Below are 23,543 nucleotides of genomic sequence, written 5' to 3' on the forward strand. Positions count from 1 at the left end.
GAAACTGTGTTTCCTAGGCTGATCCCTCTGGAAAGCCCCTCTCTAGCCCCCTGCTCTAGCTAATTCACAGCTAATTTACCCAGTTGTCACATCCTCCAGAAGACATTCCTTGATCCCGGCCACTTATCTCCCACTGCAGACTCAGTAAACATACCCCAAAGGAACACTCCAAAGCTGCCTCCCCTCTGGTCCTCACCACCTTGGGGTACATCCACCTGCCTCCTGTCACCTTCCCAATCCAGGGGAGTGGGAAAGAGCCTGGAGCAATAGAAGGTCATAACTCTGCTGGATGGATGATGGTCTCAGGACTCCCTATCATCCTCTCCAGGCAACTTTTCTAGTCCTTCAAATGGCACCTGTCTGTTACAGTGGTTTCTACGGGATGATGTTAAGGGCAGAGGATGTCTGTCTTCACGGCACACTCCCAGTTCCTGCCGTTGTCTGCTTTGCGTTACTTTTGTCCTTTTTGGTATTAATTTCATCAGTCTTCTATTTGCATTTGTTTTGGACAGAATTATTGTGGATAGCTGAATCTGCAGCAATTCCCACCATCCTGCGCACCATCCACTGGACCGTCTTCTTGAATAAAGGCACCTGTCTCTCTCCCTCTGAAATATCATCCTCCAAACCAGCAACTTGTTTTTACAACTGGGAGACTTTTTCCAGGGTCCCTTCAGGAGTTGAAGATACAAGGGTTGGTGTCTGACACACCCCTGACTCCTGAGAATCAGAGGAGCCCAAATGTTCCCAGAGTGACATGGAGTCTCAGAAGCCTGACTTTGGAGTCAACCCATTCTTCTCGCAGTCTCTCCACTATCATCCCACAGTAGGATCCCAAATTTCTTTAAACTCATCCAGTTCTGATGCTATTATTGGGTTAGTTCCAAAACTACATTCCGAGGCCTATTAGAAAAGGAATTGGATCAAGAGGGTGAGGTGGCAGTAATCCTGGTAGGCTGTGCTGGTGGTCTGCATTTGCTGTTTGTTTAGCCAGTCTCTTTGCTTCTCTGGGTATCATTTTACTCACCTGTGCAAGGTATTTATGTACCTCCTGTCAACCCACAAATTATGGTAGTAATGTGAGTTGGTGAATGTGAAAATGCTTGTCAAGTAGGGAGGGATTCACAAAGTTAAGGTAAGTTGACTATTAACAAAGAGGGCGTGACATAGGAGAAAGGAAAGTAGATGTTTCATTTGACATTTCTTACTACCCACCTGTGGTCATTTTCATGCTGGTGCCCACATAGACAAACGACCCAGAGTCTCAGTCTAATGCCATGTCACTTTTATAAGCTATCGGGAATGGGCATTTAGTGGGAGCCTGAGATTACAAGCAAGTAGACCATTCTACCTGTATGTTTTCTGAGGTGAGGCCAGGCATAATTTAATTGCTAACAGCATGGTGGCATTTTCTGGAAGGCCGACAGTCTAACCCAGGTCTCCAAAACTGTCCAGAGTGGAGGAGAAATCAAAGAGTCAGGAATGTCTCTGAGCCCACCTTGCCCCCATTTTAAAGGAAAGTCACAGGGTCTCTGTTCACAAATAAGGTCTCTATTCACCCACATATTCTAGGTTCATGGTGAACTGCTTGGTACCAGGCACTACATATAGTATAGCCTAGAGAATGAGCATATGACCTTGGAGAATCACAAAACTTGAAAAAATGTAACTGGTCTTCCATGAAGAAATTGGTTTTCAAATCTCTCCTTGGGACTTTATTCAAGTTTTTGAGATAAGGAGACAAAAATGTGCATATTTTCTCCTGCACATGGGGTTATGCTGGACTTGAGTCCAGTCCAGCAACATCTGGGCCCCATGACTCTTTATCTCCTGTGCTCATGCCCGGCCTCGGGAGAAGGCTGGCAAGCGTAAGCCTCCATTGACATTGTAGTGACCTTCTCTGGGTATCTGCTGCTCAGCCATATGGCCACCACCTTCTACCCAGAATGCTTTCTCCTCTTCCCAGAGGGCATTCTCTTCCTCCCATAGGGACTTTTTATCTTCCCACAGGGCCTTCTCCTCCTCAAGAAGGGCTCTTTCCTCTACCCACAGGGCCTTTTCTTCCTCCCACAGGGCCTTGTCCTCCTGAAGAAGGTTTCGGTCTCTTTCCCATAAAGCATTGTCCTCTTTCCAGAAGGCTTTATCCTCCTTCCAGAAGATGCGGTACTTTTTCCAAAAGGTTTTCTCTTCTTCCCGGAAAGATTTTTCCATTTCCCAGAAGTTTTTTTCCTCTTTCCAGAAAGTTTTCTCCTCTTCCCAGAAAGGTTTCTCTTCTTCCCAAAAGCCCAAAATCTGCCCCTGAAAAGCACGGATCTTGACCCGGAAATTCCACATCTCTTCCCTGAAGTCTTCTATTTTCTTACGGAAAATTTTCATCTCTTCCCGAAAAGCCTTTTCTTCCTGAAGCTTATGGATTAATTTCTTCTGGCGAATATTGGGTGAGGTGGCCACAAGTGATCGGAAGCAAACAAGGCCCATCCATTTGCTCACCTTGAAGGGAAGCACCTTCCTAGTCAGCCAGAATGGTGGAGTGGACATGATGGAGGACAGGGCTGTTAACCAAGTTCAGGTCAGCTGGTCAAACCCTGAGGGGACACAAGACAAAACATAATGTTGACAAAAGCTGTCTCAAAGAACCTCAAAGAAAAAAGTTCCCAACCGGACAAAACTATAATTTTATTGTATATAGAGAAATAAACTTGGATGAAAGGTAACACACACACACACACACACACACACACACACACACACACACACACACTTCCAGGCCTTTTTCAGTGACAGCAAACTACATTCAGTTTTTTGGATACAGCTTCCCGATTCCACACCAGGACACATGTTGTATCTTCTTTAGAGATAACTTTGTCTTCCTCTTGTGGGCTTGAATGCCCTTTCCTCCCTTCTCAGAAAGATACCTTGGGGCCCTTCTTGGTGGTACAACTGGTTAAAGCACTATGAAGCTATTAACAGCCACTGTAGTATGAGTTCAATTCCTGGCCAGGGAGGTGACCCATATGGTATGGTAGACCTCTTCTGACCTGGCTGCTACTCCCCTCAGCAGTGTGTTTCACTCATTCTGTCCTGTTCCCCATTCTGTCTCTGGTGAATCCTCTCACCACCCCCACCTCTGGCCTGTGGCCCAGTTCTTATATACATAAGTAAATTAATCTTAAAAAAAAAAAAGAGAGAAAAGAAAATTACTTGGACCTGCTAGACAAAGTTTATCATCACCTCTTCACTGCCACCTGTCCACATTCCTACTCTTTCCTTGTCATGCATGACTGGAATTAGGTGTGGACATGTCATCCCTGTAACCCAGCATTGAATATCAAGTTGTGCAAATAAAGAGGTAATAGTAAGAGTATTGATTAAAATTAAACTAGATACCACTGGACTTGGGAACTTTGATTTTTCTACGTGGCAATATGGTTATTTGTCTAATTCCTATGAATGTCATAACTTAGTGTGTCACAGTGGGAGAAAGTGCCCCATTCTCCTCTGAAGTCTCCACATTTCTCTCTGCTATGCAAAGCCACTGAGGCCTGCAAAAAGCATTGGTTGAACTGGATTAAGTAATTCATCTTGAACAAATCCTCATGACCAACTAGAGCTGCAAGGACGCTCCCAGTTATAATCAGCTTTCTAATGACATTATTATCAGTAGTTACCATCTGGCCACTTCACCTGATTCTCTGTTTAATCCTTTCACCAGGAGATGGGTGCCTGGATGAATTCCATTTTATACCCCAGAAAACCAAGGCTTTTCATCTAACTCTACCACTGATAGAAAGCAAATTAGAAAACATTGAATGTTTTCATTAAATAACCATGTTTTTCAACAAACAAACTGTCCTGCATCTGCAGTAGAAACATTTATGCTGGTTTCTGCCTCTTCTGAAGTGTTTCTGGACCTACCCAGCACTGAAAATAACCATCATTCCCACTTACACTACAGCTTTATTTCTTTCTTTGTGAGAAATGTTTGAAGGAAGGAGAGAGCTTGCTGAGCCATATATCAATTCCTTTTCCCCATAGATACCAGCTGCATGTTCACTCCTTATCACCAGCCATAATTCGAGTCCTCTTTATGACCTCAACCTTTCTGTAGCCCTTGCTAGCACGCTTTCCTTTTAGGGTTGCTCTCCACAGAAACGGAGTGTCTGCGTTTATGAGGAGGAGAGAACCACAAAACTAAGTGGGAAAGTTAGTTTGGGGTTAAGTGGCTCCATCTACAGAGTCCTTGAGAACAGAAAAACTGCAAGTAGTAAGTCAGTGAGCACACAATGTGAGCCATACATAATCTCCCCTTGAATCTAACTTCTTGCTGAGGGCACCGCTGGAGGACCTGCTGGTGGCATCTACTGATGAGATAAATATGTTATAAGTCAGGTATTCAGGGACTCCCCTGTGTTCTCAGAGGATCTAGGTGCCCACTTGTGAGGCAGAAACTTCCTCAACTTCTGGGCCACCCTCATGGCAGCCACATCCATTTCGATTTCCCCCCTCTAGGTTCCTAGGCTAGGTCAGGCCCTCCCCACATCTCACACCTGCATGGTGACCTTGTTACATCAGTGATCCTTCACAGCTTCTTCCACCTCTTTCTATCTCTGGCTTTTCTGCCTTTGTTAGACAATCACATTCAAGATTTATCTTAAAAACATACCAACCAACCACCCAACCACTCAACCTCCCAGCAAGCCAGCCAGCCAGCAGCCAACCACCCTGAAACAGTCTTCCAACTCCTTCCTTCTATTTGCAATCCCTCTCCTTCTAAAAATCACACTTGACAATCACTGTCACTGTTTCTGCGTTGTGTTTGCACCTTCAGCCTACAGAAATGTCTTTGCCCTCCAACTCCTGTGACTTGCTAGTTGTTTCGTTCTGACCTCTTAGCTGCATGTGACACAAATCCTTTTTGACACTCCTCTTGGCTTCTAAAACATTAGGTCATCCTGTCCTCCTCTCCCCCTACTCTTTCTCAGTCTATTTATGGACTCATTTTCCAAATGCAGTGTACTTTCATCCCTATAAAGCAGAACCTACCTCATAGGACCCTTTTTTTAATATATATATATATGTGTGTGTGTATATATATATATAAAATAACTTATTTTTACATCATTTTGTGCCTTTTCCCATCTCAGTTCCTCATAGGACTACATACTAGTGCTTCATACAGTGCCTGCACATAGAAAGTGCTCAATAAAATAGGAAATAAGGGTAATTATAATTACTATTTTGGGTCTTTTCCCATTCTCTTAGGAGAGCATGTCAAAACAATCATAATCTAGTGCTGCAAAACATTTAGCCTTTTCTTTCAGCTACCTCCCTGATGCTTACACTCTGGTCATCTGGAATCCCTCAAACATGCCAAGGTGCTCTCCATTCCATGCCATGTTGTTTTCTCTCCTTGGATCACTTTGTCTAACCCCACCTCACTTCACCTGGCTAACCCAACAGGTCAGGAGTCACTTCTTCTAGGTAGACTCTCTTGACACTCCCTACTGAGTCCGTGTGCCCCTCCTATCCTACGAGGAACACATGGCCTCCCATTTCTATGTCCAGCACATAGAATTGTGGTGTCTGGTCTATAACAGATGCTAAGTAATGTCAGGTGAGTGAATGGCAGTCTCCTGGGGTAGAATGTCATAAACAATCTTCAGGTTTTCTCATTACCACTTAAATTATTTTTGAAAAGGATACCAAATATGTAGATGTGTGTTTAGATATGAGACATAAAATTTAATATATATATATGTAGATATAAAAACTAGAATCAAAGAAACATACCCAATCATCAACATTCTATTTCAAGACTATAAAAGCAGTTTTTAAGGGAAGTGTTTAAAACCAATACTACCCAAGCTAAAACCAACAGTTACTTACTGCTTAGCTGTTCCCAACTGGACAAGTCCTGTGGCCCTCTGTGGGCAAGAGGTCATTGTCATGTCAATTCCTTAGTGATGTCATTCACAGGCAACTTTAACACTGTTTCCAAGGACCCCTCTGTTGCCTCTCAGTTCTGACTCACAGAGGGGCAAGAGCCAAGATGGGGCCCCACATTAGAGACTTTAAGGAGTAGAGAGAGCACCTGCAAGCTTCTTCACCTTCCATCTTTGACTTCACCAATAGTGTGGCACTTGCAGGTGACTGATTGTTACCTCACATTCTGCTTGGATTATATCTAGGAACAGGCTTCTGGGAAGTCATTCAGTGGGGGAAGGGTGGAGGTAGTGAGTCATTTCTCTCACTGCCTTCAGGATTCTCTCTTTTTAGATTTTGACAGTTGGACTATGATGGATCTAGTGTAGCTCTCATTGTATTTATACTGCTTGGAACTTATTGTGCTTCCTAGTTATGCAGATTTAAGGCAGTTTTTTACTCAAGTTTGAGAAGTTTTGTGCCATTATTTCTTCAAATATTCTTTCTTCCCTTTTCTTAGGACTCCTACTATGTATGTGTAAGTACTTGGTGGTGTCCCAGGGTCTTTAAGGCTCTGTTCATTTCTTTTGGTATTTTTCTTTCTTTCTTTCTTTTTTTTCCTATTGCTTAGAATGGATAATATCCAGTGACTTATCGTTAAGGTCACTGATTCTTTTGCAGTTCAAGGTTGCTGTTGGGCCCCTCTATTTTTCACTTTTGACTACAGAATTTCTATTTGATCCTTTAAAAGTATAATTTACATCTCTTTATAAGTATTTCCCACTAGATGAGACATAATTCTCATGCTTCCCTTTAATTCTTTACCTATGATTTCTTTTGGTTCGTTGACCATAGTTTTAACAACTAATTAAAATTTTTTATCTAGTCAGTTCAACATCTGTACCTGAGGGACAGTTTCTAACCAAATAGAGAATGACTCAGAATCATAGTTTCTATTGACTGCTTGCTCCTCTCCCCATTTCTTTGTCTCAAATTTTGTTGAAATTAAAAATTTTTTAAATATTAGCTTAGGCCCTCCCTGGTGGCATAATGGGTTAAAGCACAGCACTAAAGAGCTAAAGCTGCTTCAGCATGAGTTCAATCCCTGCCTGGGAGGTGAGCCACATGGCATGGCAGACCTCTCCTGACCCACCACTGCTCCCCTCAGCAGTGTACTTTGTCAGTCCACCTGTTCTGCTTCCCACTCTGTCTCTGGTGAATCCTCTCACCCCTGGCTTGTACCCCAGCTCTGTATGCATAAATAAATAAACAAATAAATAAATAAATAAATAATCTTTAAAAAATATATTAGTTTAAGTATCATAATAATCAACAGTATAATTACATTACAAATAATAATAATATGATGTGGCATATTAAACCCTCCCTCCTTGGATTTGTTGGTGTATTTTTATTGTTGTGGCTATTTTTTCATTTGATTCCTTGGCAGATTCTGCTAAGCCATGTATGGTCACTGAAGAGGGCTTGATTATATTAATGGCCACCTACTGAGTAAGAGATTTCCTTGAAGTGACAAGTCTCCCTTCCTTTGCTGAGTGTGTGGTTGTCAAGGTACGAACTTCATTGCACTTGTAGTTCTCCCTGATCCTTCGCTTCCTGCTTGTCCAGGCCCTCAAGGTCAGCCTGAGGTGAGAGATTATGATATTAGGGCTTTCCCAGCCAAGTGACTTTCTAGATTCCTCCCACAATGTCAGAGCTATTCTTGTTCTTCAGTTTTTCCTTTTAAGTTGTTGGTCAGTTCTTATTAGCCCCCATTGTTAACACTGCCTAGGTAGCTATAATATTAAACAATTTAATTTTTTTGTTGACAAATGCCATAAAGTTTTCATACTATTTTGTATGAAGCTCAAATAAAGACAACTGTGGATGGAACTTTTCAATGAACTGTTAGAGAAGTCAAATAGTAATTCTTTGGAGATATGTGGGGTTCCAGACCCAACTTTTGTTCCTTTGCTCAGTCATTCTTAGAGTCCCAGCCATTGTTCCCCTCCCCCCTGCGGTTGTTTGTTTTTTTACATCATTCTTTATTTTGTACATTTTTCAGCTCAGCTGTAATCCCCCTGGACTTCCCACCACCACTTCACCCATGCGCCATCACCATAGTCCCATGTGCTCTTCCTACCCAGTTTTGATCCTGTTCCCCTCTCTGCCCCTGTAGAATGTCTCTGGTTTAAAGTTTATTGATTTTGTTTTTACTTTATTACTATTATTTTTCCCCCCGATATCTTACACTCCTGCTATGAATGAAGCCATCTGGTATTTTTCTTTTTATTTCGGCTTATTTCACTAAGCATAGTCATTTGTTTCTAACTTTTCTATTTTTCCCCTAATATATGTACTGAAATCTACACTTACCTGTGTCTCACATATTTTTATGTCACATTTTAATTATTTAAAATATTTTCTTATAGTTATTTTAATTTCTTTTTATGCTACTGGATATTTACAAGTATACTGTTAATTTCCAAATATGTGGAGATTTTCCAATTGCCTTTTTATAACTAATTTTTAGCTCAATTCTACTATGGTCTCACTCTACACAAAATATGTGGTTTTTTACATTGTATGATTTCAGTCATTTCATTTTTTTAAAGTTTGCTTGTGGCTCTGCACATAATCAATTTTGCTAATTTTCCATATTCACGTGAAAATAAATTAGCTTTCTTCAGTTATTTGAGCATGTAATTTCTACATGAATTAGGTTAAGTTTTTAATTATGTCATTCAAACCTACTATATTCTCAATAATTTTTAAAGCTTATTTTATAAGTTCCTGAGGGAGATATAATAGATATACTAATTTTTCCACCCAGTTCTGTCAGTTTATATATATATATATATATATATATATATATATATATATATAATATATATGTATGTATATATATATATATATATATATTGTGGTTACTTAATTAGGTGATCGCATGTTTACTAGATTTTCTTCGCATATTTATCTATATGAAAGTACCCCATTTTATCTTTAGTAATGCTTCTTTCCTTAAATTCTACTTTGATGCTAATATAGACACACTAACTTTCTTTAGGATTTTTATGGTATAGCTTTTCATTTTAACTCTGCTGTGCTTACATTTCAAGTGTGAGTAGTATCCAGTTGAATTTTTGCTTTTCCACTCTTACATTTGCGATTTGATGGAAATATTACTTTTCATTAATATTTACTATAATTACTGATAAACTTAGATTTGGGTTTGTTTTCTCTAGGCTACCTGTTCAGTGTTACTATTTCTTTTTTCTTCAGGTTAATAAAAATATTGTTGTTATTCCATTTCCCTCTGTTAAGAGTCACATTTTTTTTTTTTAAGATTTATTTATTTATTCATACAGAACTGGGTACAGGCCAGAGATGCGGAGGGTGAGAGGATTCACCAGAGACAGAGCAGGGAGCAGAACAGGCAGATTGACGAAGTACACTGCAGAGGGGAGCAGTGGGCGGGTAAGGAGAGGTCTGCCGCTCCATGTGGTCACCTCCAGGGCAGGCGGGAATCGAACTCATGTGGAAGTGGCTTTAGCTTCTCAGTGCTGTGCTTTAACCTGCTGCGCCACCAGGGAGGGCCAAGAGTCACATCTTTTACGTGAAATTCTTTTTTAGTTAGTCTGAATTTCTTATGTATTTATTTACTTTTAGTTGAGGTAACATTGAGGTACCCCTATCTGGCACAGTGGTGTACTCATTACCAACTCACTCATCTTGCACCGCTAACTATTGTGCTTCCTTTCCTCTTTGTTTTGTCTTTTCCCACCACCTTCCTGTACATTGTCTCAAATTTTGTATTGATTCCTTTTTCAGAAGATTAGGAGATCATTTGCAGTATATTTATTTCATTTTAAGTACAGGTTTAAAATAAACTTGCTCCATTCAGTCAATATTCACTGAAAGGCTACTCTATTTTTGACACTTAGAATAAACAAAGCAGTTGTTCAAGTTATCTCGGGGGGATGACATGATCCAATAGTAACAATTCTGGGTCATTTTAATATCTTCAATAGTAATAATAAATTTGCTAAATTATTTTATTTTTAATACCATGCAGGAGTTGATAGTTTCTGCACAGTACAACTTCATTGCTAATTCTTGTAATAGCCCAGTTGGGGTTACTGTATCATATTCTTTACCGACAAATGAGAACATGGCCTTGCCAGTCATGATTTGCTCCTGGTCTTCCAACTGACACCTTCCAACTTTTGACTCCACATTCTAGAGACTGGGGACAGAATGCACAGCAAGACATAGTTCTTGATATTTTATAAAAGTAATCCACAATTTCACAGAAAATGTCAGAACTATGGCTGTACCCTAGCAACATTTATTGGATTAGGGCTTTGATTCTATAGCAGAAATTTGACAGCTTGACTTTTACCTGCTAATTTAATTAGCAGCTTGACCAGATCTAAAGACAAATATTCTGCTCTTTACTTATGACAAGAATCTAAGTACAATAACAAGACAGTCCTCTCCAGGGAAGACTGGGCTATAGATCATGAGCATTGGATTTGTCAGATCAGAACTGGCTAGTCAATGGAAGGATCTTCCGGTTTGGATACTATATTACTAGACCAGGGCCTTCTCTTCACCCCTCTCTACCTTCTAACTATCCCCTTGAGGCCCTTGCACATCTTCGGGTGCCTGGCCTCAGTGTCTAATGCTCTGATTTGAAGTTTGGATGGAGCTGGTTTGGATGAATTGGTAAAATACCCTTACGTGAAACCCTGAATTCCTCAGTGATTCATAATTCATAAAGAGTTTGCTATTCCAAGTAAATCTTACAGCCTTTGGAGGAAATTGGAAATGAGATTAACATTGCTGAATGTGAATGGAATGTTGAAAATAAAGTGATGCTCAAAAGTCAGTGAGCTCACAGGATTGAAAAGAAGAAGCTTCCCCTCTCCTTATACTTGGTGCTAAGTCAACAGTTACTGTTCACTTAAGACAGAAGGGTTAGCTTAAATATTGCTCAAACCATCATTTTAAAAAACAGTGTTATCATTCTTGCCAACTTTGAAAGCAATGCATGCTTATTGTGAAAAAAAATTACCAAATAGAGCAAGGATGGAAAAGAAAATTAAAATCATCCATAATCCCAATGCTTAGATGTAACCACTGTAAACACTAGGGAGGCCCAGGGCTGCAACCTTCTTCCAATGCTTAATGCCTGAGATATATTCTATACAATTAGTCTCATGCTGTGATTCAGTTTTTGCCTTGCTTGTCACATACTACTTGCCCATTTCGTTAAATATTTGTGAGGCCATGCTTTTTAATAACTGTGCTAATACACATTCTCCTATTTTTTTTTAGAAATTAATTTATTCCATTAGGGATATAGATTATTTTCCTGAAAGATAGGTCAGACTAAAAAAGTTGCTCACAGATGGAGACAACAACATTATAATCCATCATCACTGCCCATCAGTTTCTATGCTGAAAGAAGAGAATTCTTATTTTCGGTGATGTGTAACTGAAACTTATGTAATGTTATAATGCAATGTTATTTAAATTAAAACAATTTTTTTTTAAAAAAAGAAGATAATTTTTTTTTATAACAACACCAATCATATAAAGGGACAATCCTTGGGAATTTGAATGCATGCAGGCAGAGCTTTTTGTTGTTGTTGCTGCTGCTATATCACAGTGCCAATATTATAAAAATCTTCTGAAATGAAGCAAAAAAAAGCCCAACAACACAACTGATAGTCAAACAATGTGAATAAATCAATTGCAGACAAATAGAAATGACTACTGGATGTATGGGGAACATTCCCAATGATACCAGGAAGAAATGCAGTTGAAAATAAATATTACATTTCTCACCTATCAGATTAGCAAAATGCAAACAGTGTCTCACACAGTAAATGTAGTTATTGAATAAATGAAATTTCTACTCCTACAGTTTCAAGTAGAAAGCAGAAAAATATCTACTTGCAAATATACATATGTACATATGTATCACAGAGATACATGTATGTATATATCATGAATACACACAAACACATCAACATATCTGTGTTTTCCTTCTGTCTTACCCAGCATATGTTTTACTCCAGAGAGGCTTTGCTCTTCTGGCCTTGCTCTCCTATTTTCTTCTTCGAGTGGAAGAAAGATTTTTATCCTCAGGTTTAACTTCTGGGGATTTTCTGTACCTCAGATTTTTCTCTGTGCATTCATTTGGATCTCTTTGTTCTTGGTGACTGTGGCAGAGTGGATTTTCCAAGGACAGAATTACCAAGATTCCCCCCACCTGACTGCTTTGCTCGCTCTGACTTTGCCCATCTCCTCTCAAGAGCAGGTATCTCCTCTCTTAACCTGTGGGTGGACCTTTGGATTGCTTCAACCAGTGTGGCACGGAGAAAATGACTCTGTGACTGCAAAGCAGCCATGTGGTGGGCCCTTGCAGTCAGGGACAGTGCGCATCTTTCCCAACTCCATGCTCAGCAAAGTCATCTCAGTAGCCTGAGAACAGCCACAGTGGGATTCTTTGTATCGCAGAAATGAGAAAATGCCACGAATCTCTGTCTCTCTCTCCCTCCAGCTGATTGTTAAACATTTAGGAGAAAACTGGTACTTCCAGGACTAGATCATCAGAGGGGATCCAGCTCCATCTGGCTCTCCTGTTAGTGCACTTGCTCAGAACTCAGCTGTCATGTTTTGAGGAAGCCGAGGGCACATGGAGAGGTCACATTAGTATGCTGGGTGACGGTCCCAGCCATCGCTAGCATCAGCCCCCACGGTGCATGTGAGGGAGGAGGTGAATGGAGCCCCAGATGCCACCTGCCCAGGTTCATATGGGAGTCTTCTCTCTGAGCCCATCAACCCCCAGAACTGAGCTGCAATGCTATCAAGTGATCACAGTTGTTTTAAGCCAGTGAACATGGTATAGTCACACAGCAGTTAGTCATCAGAACAGTGACACTTGCTCTTCTCTTCACCAGGACATTGTAAAGTGACAGGGAATGAAAATATATCCATTTAGTACTAAAAAAAATTCTATCAGTTTTACATGATAAGTCTTCAGACTCAGTGAGATTCATAAACAAATATTTATTGACTGCTAATGAAGCATTAAATCCTGTATTCACTTGGTGTAAAGAGCAGGCACTCTCAGTACACAAATCAAGATGAAATGGAAACAACACATTACAAATGAGGAGTGGCAGGCTCTGTGCTAGAAGTGTGCCTGAGTTGCATCAGGGGTGTGCAAAGAAGAGGAGAGAGATGCACACAGAATAGGAGAGAGTGGAGGGAGACTTCAGAAAGGATGTCTGGCCGAATCCTGAAAACAGGTTTACTCAGGCTCCCGATGGAAAGGGTTTTCTGGGAAGACAGCAGCCCATGAGGAGGGATGAAGCAGTGGGGGCCTGAAGCCCTTGCTTTGTGTCACTGGGGTCACTGCGTAGTACCCCATTAATGCTAATCGCTGAAGGATTAAAAGTTGGAAGTGCAATGCCTTTTGCAGCAACATGGATGGAGCTGGAAAAGATCATGCTTAGTGAGATAAGCCAGAAAGAAAAGGAAGAATACTGGAGGGTTTCGCTCATAGCAGGAGTATAAAGGACCAGGCGAGAAAATAAAAATAATAATGAACCACTATATACCAAAGACATTTTACGCGTGTGGAGTGGGGAATGGGATCAAAAACAGTGGGGGGGAGGGAAGTACACTAGACTATGGTGGTAGCACACGGGTAATTTGGTGATGGGAAGCCCATGGGGATTACAACTGAGATGGGAAAAGGCACACAATGATGTAAAAATAAACTATTATTTTTTTAAAAAGTGGGCGAGTGCATATTGAGGCATGTTTGGAAATGTAAGACATAGTGAGACCAAGCTTTGAAAACCTGGACTCTAGGCTGAAAAAAGTTCTTGGTAAAAGTAAGAGTTAAGGGCCCTCCCTGGTGGTGCAGTGGGTTAAAGTACAGCACCATGAAGCTCACCGCCACAGCCGCTTTACCAAGAGAGTTCAATCCCTGGCCAGGGAGGTGACCCACATGGCGCGGCAGACCTCTCCTGACCCACCCACTGCTCCCCTCAGCAGTGTATCTTGATCTGCCTGTTCTGCTCCCCACTCTGTCTCTGATGAATCCTCTCACCACCCCTGCACCTCTGGCCTGTAACCCCTGCCTGTACCCCAGTTCTGCATGTATAAATAAATAAAATCTTTAAAAAAAATAAGAGTTAAAATATTATTTATAACCTTTTATGAGTCAACTAACATCATTTGTGATAAGCCAGGCACACTATGAGGCTGCAGTCACACTTTGAGTTAGCTGGGCCAGGTGCTGACAGCTGAAGCACCTCTGATTAGTGGGTGTCTGCATTCCGATTGGTCGGGACCCTTGTCCAGTTTGTAGACATTTTAAATATATCACCCCTGAAAATATTATTAGAATCAAGAACAAGACAAAGTGGATGACATTCACCATTTTGTAAGATAAGCCAATGTATTAGACAAGGAAATAAATAAGGATTACAAATATTAGAGGAAGAGATTATGCTAGCCACAATAAATCAGAAGGAAAAAGATAAATATTGGATGTCTCATTTATATGCAGAATGTAGGGACCAAATAAAAGGTCCCTACAAGCTTTTTTTTTTTTTTAGACCTGTGTCAGGCAGCAAGGGAGAGGGAGAAGGAGGTTAAACGGGAGGGAAGAGCACCGGGAATATGGTTGGGGTGCGGGGGTATGGGTGACGGCATTCGGGGAGAACTATAAGGACCACAATGATGTAAAAGAAAAAAAGTTACCAATCTTAGAAAGGAAGCAGTAAAACCACCATTTTTGTAGTGATTTGCTTTCCACCTAAAAGTGAGAATCAACTGAAAATTTTAGAATAATCAATTATCCAAATGTATTTGGATAATTTAATGAAGTCTTGAACAAAATGGCTGGGGATTTCCCACCTTGAGTCCAGGAAGAAATTTGACTAAATCATTACCTTTTCAAAAGTTATGTGTAAAAAATAAATCCAGAAGAAAGATGAGGAACTGGTCCCAGTCTTTTTGGCGCCACAGTCCCCAGGGAGGAAGGGGAAGTGGGTGCCAGGCTAGATTAAGGCCATAGGAAGATGCAGCTTCTTATGAGAGGTCAATCACAGGAAAGGCTGGGGAGAGGCAGAGGGGGTCCCTAGCAGGTGGTGCTGTACATTTGTCCAACCCTGTCACACACCCCGGGACTTTGAGACACCCCTGGACGCAGCCACCAGGAGTAGGAACGGGAAAAGGAGTATTCCCTCCCCTCCAGGCCACTGAAGAACTAAGTGAAAACATGGCGGAGGGAAACCTCACAGGGCGTCAGGAGACAATCCTCAGGAATGTGTCTTCATAGCTTCAGAGCCCCTGGGACTGTGGAGACCGGGGTTCAAAACATCTCAAATTTTTCTTAGAGTACCTCAATCAACTGCACAAATTCCATGGGGCTTTCAGAATCTTTGGAGTTGAATTTTTTTTTTCCCTTCTCCTAGACCCAGGAGTTTAACTATTTATAAACTTGCAGTAAATAAATATTTATTTGTAAAATTGTAGCAAAAAACTTGCCATTAAACCATTTTTAAGTGCACAATTCAGGAATGTTAAGTACATTTACACTGCTGTGCAGCCAACACCACCACCAGTTTACAGAACATTTTCATCTTGCAAAAATAAAGCTCTCTACCCTTTAACAATAGCGCCTCACCCCACCTCCCACAGCCCGGGCCACCACCATCTGACTCTTGTTTCCATGATTTTGATTAGTCTAGTCATATACGTGAAATTGTCAGTTAGCATAATGGCCTCAGTTTATCCAAGTGGTAGCATGTGTTGGGGCTGACTGTTTTCATTCTTCTATGAGCTAACTCAAAAGTCAGATAGCCTGCCTCTCTTTTTCTTAAATTACCTTCAGGAAAATTATGATGCCGAGAAAAGTCAAGAAGAAGATGAAAACTTCTCTTGAAAATACTCTCTAATTCAGATGGATGTTGAAGTGAGGGACACTGAAGATTTTCTCCCAAATTAGGAAGCTGTCAGGATTAGATGTTAAAAATAGAGTTACTCAAATAGAAGAGTGACATCAGAATGGAAAGCTCTCCAAGGAAAGCATGAAAAAAATGAGAATGGCTACACAGAGCTAATTGATTTGAGAGTAACACACAATAAAAGGAAACCAAAGACAAGATTGGCACTGTCTTGGAGGGAGAGTGGGAATGTACTCCTGAAGACAAGGGAGGCGGGTTGATCTGATGGCCCCTTTTGTGGTGTTCAGTTTGGGCTTTGGCCAAATTTAATATCTCTCTTCACTCTTGTGGCTCCTGTCAAGAAGTCAGGAACATTCTCATTAACTCGAAGATTCCTTTGTAATTAGACTCAGACATACACTCATTAGCTCATTACCCTTTTGAATTAAATTTCCTTATGGGATACTCAAACACATTAGATTTTATGAAATAAATCTCTTCCCCCCCCCACCTTTTATTTTATTTATTTATTTCTATATTTGGTTTAAAGTAGCACTATTTGGTCAATGAATGAATGATTTTATTTTTACCAGCTCAGTTGCACTGGTTAGGACATCTTGAGCTCACACATAATAGTATGCATAATAAACTTTATACTCTGAATTCAATGTTAACTCAATTTTACTGATATTTATGACAGCGTGACCTTTATTCATATGGCAATAAGTATCATGGTCAAGGGCATGAACTCTAGGTCATATTGCCTATGGACCTTAACTTTGCTACAAAGCTAGTAACTACACTTCCCTGGGGAGTGACATAATCTCTCTCTACCTCACTCCAGTCATCTGTGAAATGGGAATGTTAGTAAGGCCTTCCTTGCTTTGAGGCAGCATTTCCAACTATGGTATCCATTCATTTCTGTTAGAATTACTTCCACTGTCTGTTATGAATCTCTAGGTTGCCATCATCCCTGTCACTTTATCTACTATGGACTTTTCAGTAATTCATCACTTTTGTAACTAATTCTCCAAATTATATTACCTCTGTCTTCATAAGTGATACAGCTGCTATTATTCTCATTTAGCCTCAGGTCTTTTAAACACTTCTGAAAGACTCCAGGTTTGTTTTTTTTTTTTAATTCCCTACTTCTGTACAAAACAGATTTTATCTGGTTTAGGTTAAAATATTCCTCGACAACTTGCTGTGTTGAAAAGGACACCTGGGATAATTCCGAGAACCCATCCAGCATTCCTTCCCTCACTGACTTCCAGGAGCACTTATTTGAAAGTGCAAGCTTGCTCTCAGAAGGCTACTGTCCTCCTTTGGTCAGGGTCCAGGAGTCTCAGGGCTCAGCCCCTGGGCTCACAATCAGCCCTCTTCAACTTGCTCTAGGGAGGTGTGGCCAGATGTTCTCGAGAGGATCCAAGTCACCTGCTCTACCACCTGTCATTCCAACAACCCGCCACACCCCACTGTAGGGACTGAGGTGGTCAACTGAGATTCAAGACTGAGACTGGCAGGGTCAGGATGACAATGAGACAAGAGAGGCACCTGGGCACAGGATTTGAGGATCACCATCACCTGGGGGCTGTGCAAGTACAGAGTCAGTGATAAAAAGGAGCACCCCTTTCATAGTACACAATAGCTACCTTTCTGCTCCACCCTAGTTTCACCCCTGTAGACCAGCCTTTGCCATAAAATAATGAAATAGGGCCCTCCATGGTGGGCAACAGGTTAGGATGCAGCACTGCACACTCACCCTTCAGTGCTAGTTCAATCCCCAGCCCTGGAGGTGATCCACATGGCATGACAGACCTCTCCTGACCCACCCACTGTTCCCCTCAGCAGTGTGCTTCGTTGATCTGCTTGTTCTGCTCCCCACTCTGTCTCTGGTGAAGACTCTCACCGCCCCTGCACCTCTGGGTTGTACCCCAGTTCTGTGTGAATAAATAAAAATACATCTAAAAAAAAAAAACACGAAACAACATAGATCATCAGCGTTGGAGGATGCTTTTAATGACATAGGTTTCAACCGCTTAGCAGAGTCTAAAATAAAGAGTCCTCTTACCAAACCCAGACCTACAGAGCCAGAATCTTTGGTAGGTAGGGCAGGAATTTATATTTTAGTAAGGACTTCTCAGCTCTTCTTGTAAATTGTCAGTAAAGCATTGCTGTTGCTTGCTGCCTACAACAGGCAGCCCAGCACCCCAAAGGGGATTGCTTCCCATCCAAGACACTGATTACGAGGAAGCTTATTATTCTGCCTTGCTGTTACCCCACATCCAGGACTTTTACCCTCTTTATTGGCCAGTCCCTGTTCATGGAAACTCTTCCTGGAATACCATCCGGATGTATGGAGAGCAATAAGCGAGAAGCAGCACCCTTTAAAAAGGTCTGCACGACTAACTAAAGCTAAGTCATTGAAATGAAATATCTCCAGCAGTAACTTACACGCCAGGAAATGATGTCTGCATCCCAACTGCCAACCTTGTCAAAGCTCCCCGGGGTTGCTCTGCTGCGCCCCCTGCCGGCCATGAGAAGTAGTGTAGGGCATTAAAGCTGGCGGTAGGGTGTGTGTGTGTGTGTGTGTGTGTGTGTGTGCATCACCTACACGTGGGAGTGGGAAAAGCTGATAACCCGCCCCTCCAAGGAAAAAGCCGCGAGCTGCTGTCACGCAGCAGGTGAGCAATCCAGAGCGAGAAGCAGGAAGAAAGTGTGTTGCAGGGAGGGGGGGTACCTCATACGAAGAGAAAAGTCCCACAGCATTTTAGACCTGGACCACTGGGACCCCAGTGTGGCTGAGTTCCTTCCCGGCTCTGATCTGGCTCTTTCGTCAGCTAAACAGGTGAGTCAGGACTGTCCCTGCAGGTTTGCACGTTGGAGAAATACTCCTATTCGCAGGTTTCTTGGAATTATTCAGAGGAAGATGACAGACAGTAGGCTGATGTATGCTTCCTGGAAAGAAACGTCTGTGTGTGGAAGCACCTTTCTTGATTGTGTGGAGAGAGAGAAAAGCTTAATCTTCACTGAGTCTAAGGAAAATAGTTTTTCCCACAGACAGAATAGTCCTAAAGGAACAAAGACCTACCAGGCAAAAGTAAGCCATGTGAGACTGTTAGGAATAACTTGCTCCGGAAAGGACAGGGCGTGCCGTCACCTCCCGAGGCTCTGAGCAGGAGGCTTTGACTTGGTTACTATATAAAGGTGGTGGGGCTCAAAAGGAGCACATCCTCCACTTCCTAGGAACTGAGCCATGGAGGACCCAAGGGGAGGTGGTGGGATGACTCTGGCACAGTGGGTGTGCCATGACCTGGGTGAATTCATGAGTGAGTGACAGAATTGTGAGGGGAGGAAATCGAGTATGGAATATAAATAATTAAGGTTTTGTGTCCTGAGCTACAGATAATTAAGGTTTTATGTCCTGAGTACCTGACATACTCAAGGATATTGTTTAACACCTGCCTTTTGGAGGATGAGGAATGGAGATGGTCTATGTTTAACACTCAATGTTATTCAAAACCAAGCAGTGAGTTGGGGTCCTCCCACATCTAATTTAGGAGTAAGCAATTTCATCAACAACTCAGTCACTAACCACACAATCATTGAGTTAAAGATGTGTTCTTAATTCAGGTTGGGAGTTCACGGCGACAGCAAGTAATGCTAAATTCTGACCCACTGCTAATTGTCAAGAAAAACTTAGACATCTGTAGATATAGACTTGCTGTTGAATTATGACACTCGTGAGGTTCAAAATGAAATGTAGTTTTGAACACCAGCATTAGGAATATCAGACAGACATAAAAGGATTTCTTAAAATACTGCCATTTTGGACCAGATAATCCTTTGTTAGGATGGTGGGGGCTGTCCAGTTTCTTGTAGGATGATTAGTAGCATCCTCTTGATATTGGCCACCACATCCATGCCAGTCAAAACCATTTAATATGTCTCCTTGGGAGACAAAATATCCCCTGGTTGAGGACTACTGAGATAAATTGAATTGGACATGGAAAATGTGTAAGAAACTCATTTGGCAATTATCAATTAATTCCCTTGTGCCCTTTATTATCACTAAATGTCCAGAAGAGAAAGTAACAAGACCTATATCACGACTATTGTTGGTGCAGAAGCAAACAGATAATTCCACTGCTGTCTTACAAAGTCACTGCTGATTCATGCTGGAGAGAAGGTAACTGCCTATCTCCCTTCCCCCATCTTTTCCTTACAGATTTCTAATATGTAAGACAATTTTCTTCTTTCAAGTTCAAACAATATTTGTTCCTTTGTACTTATAAAGTTTAGAAATAGACTATGGCTCCCTTCTCTGGAGCACCTCTTTATTGGAGGGGTGCCCTTTTGAAAGGCTTCATTTGAAGGAGTAAGAGGATCGTGCAATCAGCTCTTGTGAGTTTTTACATCCCACCACAAGCATGAATAGCTCTTTTATAGTATATTTGAATTTGAGATCATTCTGTGTGAATAAAAAAGCAGGTTCACTACTATTTTCTCAAACTGCAGTGGGTTTTTGTAGAATCTTATTCAAAAGATTTTTATTCTTGCTTTGAATTGGAACAAATTCACCTCAAAGGTTAGAAAAGGTAATTCACGAAGGGTACACAACCAGAAAACAAGCAAAGAAAGAATATGCAATATCACTATAATAAAAAATGTAAATTAAAGTGGTAATGCAATTACATTTTTGCCTATTAAAGTAATAAAGATGCTTTAGTGTTTCCCACACCCGGTTCTGGCTAGCGTTTGGTGAAACTGGTGCTTTCATAGATTGCTAGAGGCACTATAAATGGGTTCAGCTGTTCTAGAAATCAATTTTGTCTCCAAAGTAAAAAAAAATGACTCACATTTTCAAATTCAGTAATTCCCTCATCTAATTTCTTATTGTAAGGGAACTTTCTTTTTTTTTTTTTTAAGATTTATCTATTTATGCATACAAGTATTGGGGTACAGGCCAGATATGGGGGTTGAAAGATTTCACCAGAGTTAGAGTGGAAAGCAGAACAGGCAGATCTACTCTACTGAAGTACACTGCTTCAGGGGAGCAGTGGGCAAGACAAGAGTGGTCTGCTGTGCTATGTGGGTCAATCTCCCTGGCCAGAGATTGAACTTGTGCTACAGTGGCTGTGGATAGCTTCATAGTGCTGCACTTTAACCCCTTATACTATCAGGGAGCGCCCTCTAAGGGAACTTTCTAAGGTATGAAAATAATCAATTTTCATGGAAGATAAGTCTCTTAAGACTAGTCAAAATAGTAAAAAAAAAAAAAAAAGCAAATATCAGCAATAAACAGGTTTAGTAGAGAATGATATATATCTTGCCTTGCAGAAGGTAATAAAGCAATTAAAATGATGGTCGTGAAGACCGCACAGTAACACAAAGAATTCATATGTCAAAATATCAAGTGCTGGGCCCTCCCTGGTGGCGGTTAAAGCACCAACACTAAGAAGCTAAAGCCACGTCAACAAGAGTTGGATCCCCGCCCCGGAGGTGACCCACACGGAGCAGTGTATTTCATCAATCTGACTGTCCTGCTCTCTACTCTGTCTCTGGTGAAGCCTCTCACGCCCTTGCACCTCTGGCCTGTACCCCAGCTCTGTATGCATAAATAAATAAATCTTTTTTTAAAAAATCAAGTGCTAATTTCATGAGTGCAGTGCAAACAATCACCTAAAGTGTGAGTGAGTGTGCTTAATATACACAGATATACACATGAACTACATGGACACTTACTTTGGAAGAAAAACTCAGAAGTGCTAGTGGTTTGCAGTTGTTTATAATGCTCTAATTTTTCCGTTGATTTGCTTTCGTAGTTCTACAGACGGTGTGCCACTGGAGGGGGTACTTCCCCGCTGCCAGCCTGTCACCGTTCCTCTTTTCCTTTTTCCTATCAGCTGACTTATTTATGCTGATGGTCGTACAAGTTGCTTTTCATCTCTGGAGTTTGGGAGAACCACTTAACTATATTTCCCTTTCAGTATTACTTTGGAAATATATTTCAAAATGACTTCCCAGTTATAAAGGGAAACCTGCTCTCGGCAAAGCAGCATTCGGGTATAAAATGGAGGTGAAAACACTTCTCACGTCAGCTGGACTCCTTCTGGCCAGCTCTGACTCCCACTTCCTCTGCAAACATACTGCTTAGTAACCACAGGCTGGTGTCTCCCCTTCGCCTTTTTCTCTGCATTTACACAGACATACAGACATTTTTTACATGAATGAAATACGATTCTACACGTCACCCTGTCCACTCTGGTTGTGATAGGTTGCTCCAAATTGTCTCCCCGAGAAGTGGCCTCTTTTTATATTCCCCCCAACAACGTATGCTCAGTTCTGGCTCCTTTTCTCTGCACTAAAATCCTAAACTCATTATTTGCTAATCTGACAACTGAAAAATGATCTCTCTTAATGGTCTTAATTCACATTTTATTCCTCATCAGGGAAGCTGACCACAACTTTCCAAGTCGTTTGACCAGCATTTGGGGAGAATGCACCTTCTCTTTCTGGATGAATGCCAGAACCCAGTTCCTATGTCACAGCCACCTGTATCTTAGGGAACATCCTTTAAGACATGACAGAATTAGCAGTACATCATTCTTTTTTTAGTTCTCATACATCTTGTCAGTTTGTGAAAATAGAAGCCTTGAAAGAATAATAATCACCTCATAAAATGGGTTTAAGTCCTGTACCTTATGTTGGTTTATTCTGTTAGATGTCACTTCAATGATTGCCAGTAAGAATATGATCGATTTTTTAAAAATTGATGTTTCTTCCATTATTTGCAGCTAAGGAGATTAGTCCATTTGAGATACTTCAATTAAAAAAAATCTATGAATCTCTACACTTTTTTTTTTTGTACTGGAACATTGTTCTTCAAGGTTTGCTAGAAACTATAGCATGGGCATTTCACCCCCATGACCGCACCTACAAACTTTTGTGTCATTCTGATGGGACACAAATAATATAGATGATCTCACAAAGCTTCTATGGGTTTTAAAAGAGACTCTCTTGTGTTATAGGAGGCACAATTCAAAATGCTGTTTCAAAGGAAATTTACAAATTTGTAGCACCACCTCATGAGTATAAATAACTTGCCTTATTTCCCTTTACCTGTTATTTGCCTTCGGTGGCACAGCTAACAAGGTGTAGCCTGTATCCAGAAGTAAAATCCACAATAATCCCCAAGAAGTCAGTTTCCCCAGCTTCTAAAGATTGTGTTCATACCGCCACCATGGCACCAGCGCCTGGCTAACTGATGTCCACATGTGAAAGTTCACAAGGGCTGTGGAGAAGCAGGTTGTCGGACACCTGAGCAGAGACATGAGAGGCTCACAGGGAGGGCTGCTGCTTCCTTGTAAGCGCCAGGAACAGCGAGCTCCACTCTCTTCACAGCCCCTTGGTCTCCTCTGCAGACAAGAACCGGGAGGCTGCCCTCAGCTGGGCCTCTGCGCAGAGCACACATTGTGTCATACTGTGAGACAGACCTGTGTTTCACCTCAAGAAAGTGAGGAAGGTTTATCCTCCCACATTAGGGGGATCCCCGATGGTCTGTAACCCGCTCCTGAGCTTTTAAATAACTACTGTCCTTGGGTTTGTTTTTCTAGATGGGGTTTAAGTGAATTAGCTTAGGTGGCA

General features: G+C 41.3%; 1 protein-coding gene across 1 annotated transcript; it reads right to left on the bottom strand.

The window, feature by feature from the left end:
* Window positions 1–1,836: 1,836 nt before the first annotated feature.
* Window positions 1,837–2,538, bottom strand: CCDC70 (coiled-coil domain containing 70). Its single transcript, XM_004680235.1, has one exon. It carries the CDS (start codon window positions 2,536–2,538, stop codon window positions 1,837–1,839), a length of 702 nt encoding a protein of 233 aa, XP_004680292.1.
* Between the last annotated feature and the right edge of the window lie 21,005 nt (window positions 2,539–23,543).

Source organism: Condylura cristata, unplaced genomic scaffold, assembly GCF_000260355.1.
Source record: "Condylura cristata isolate star-nosed mole 26May11 unplaced genomic scaffold, ConCri1.0 scaffold00010, whole genome shotgun sequence".
Lineage (NCBI taxonomy): Eukaryota > Metazoa > Chordata > Mammalia > Eulipotyphla > Talpidae > Condylura > Condylura cristata.

Excerpts from the sequence above, each read along its gene's own strand:
- CCDC70 (XM_004680235.1), bottom strand. The coding sequence starts at position 2,538 with ATGTCCACTCCACCATTCTGGCTGACTAGGAAGGTGCTTCCCTTCAAG.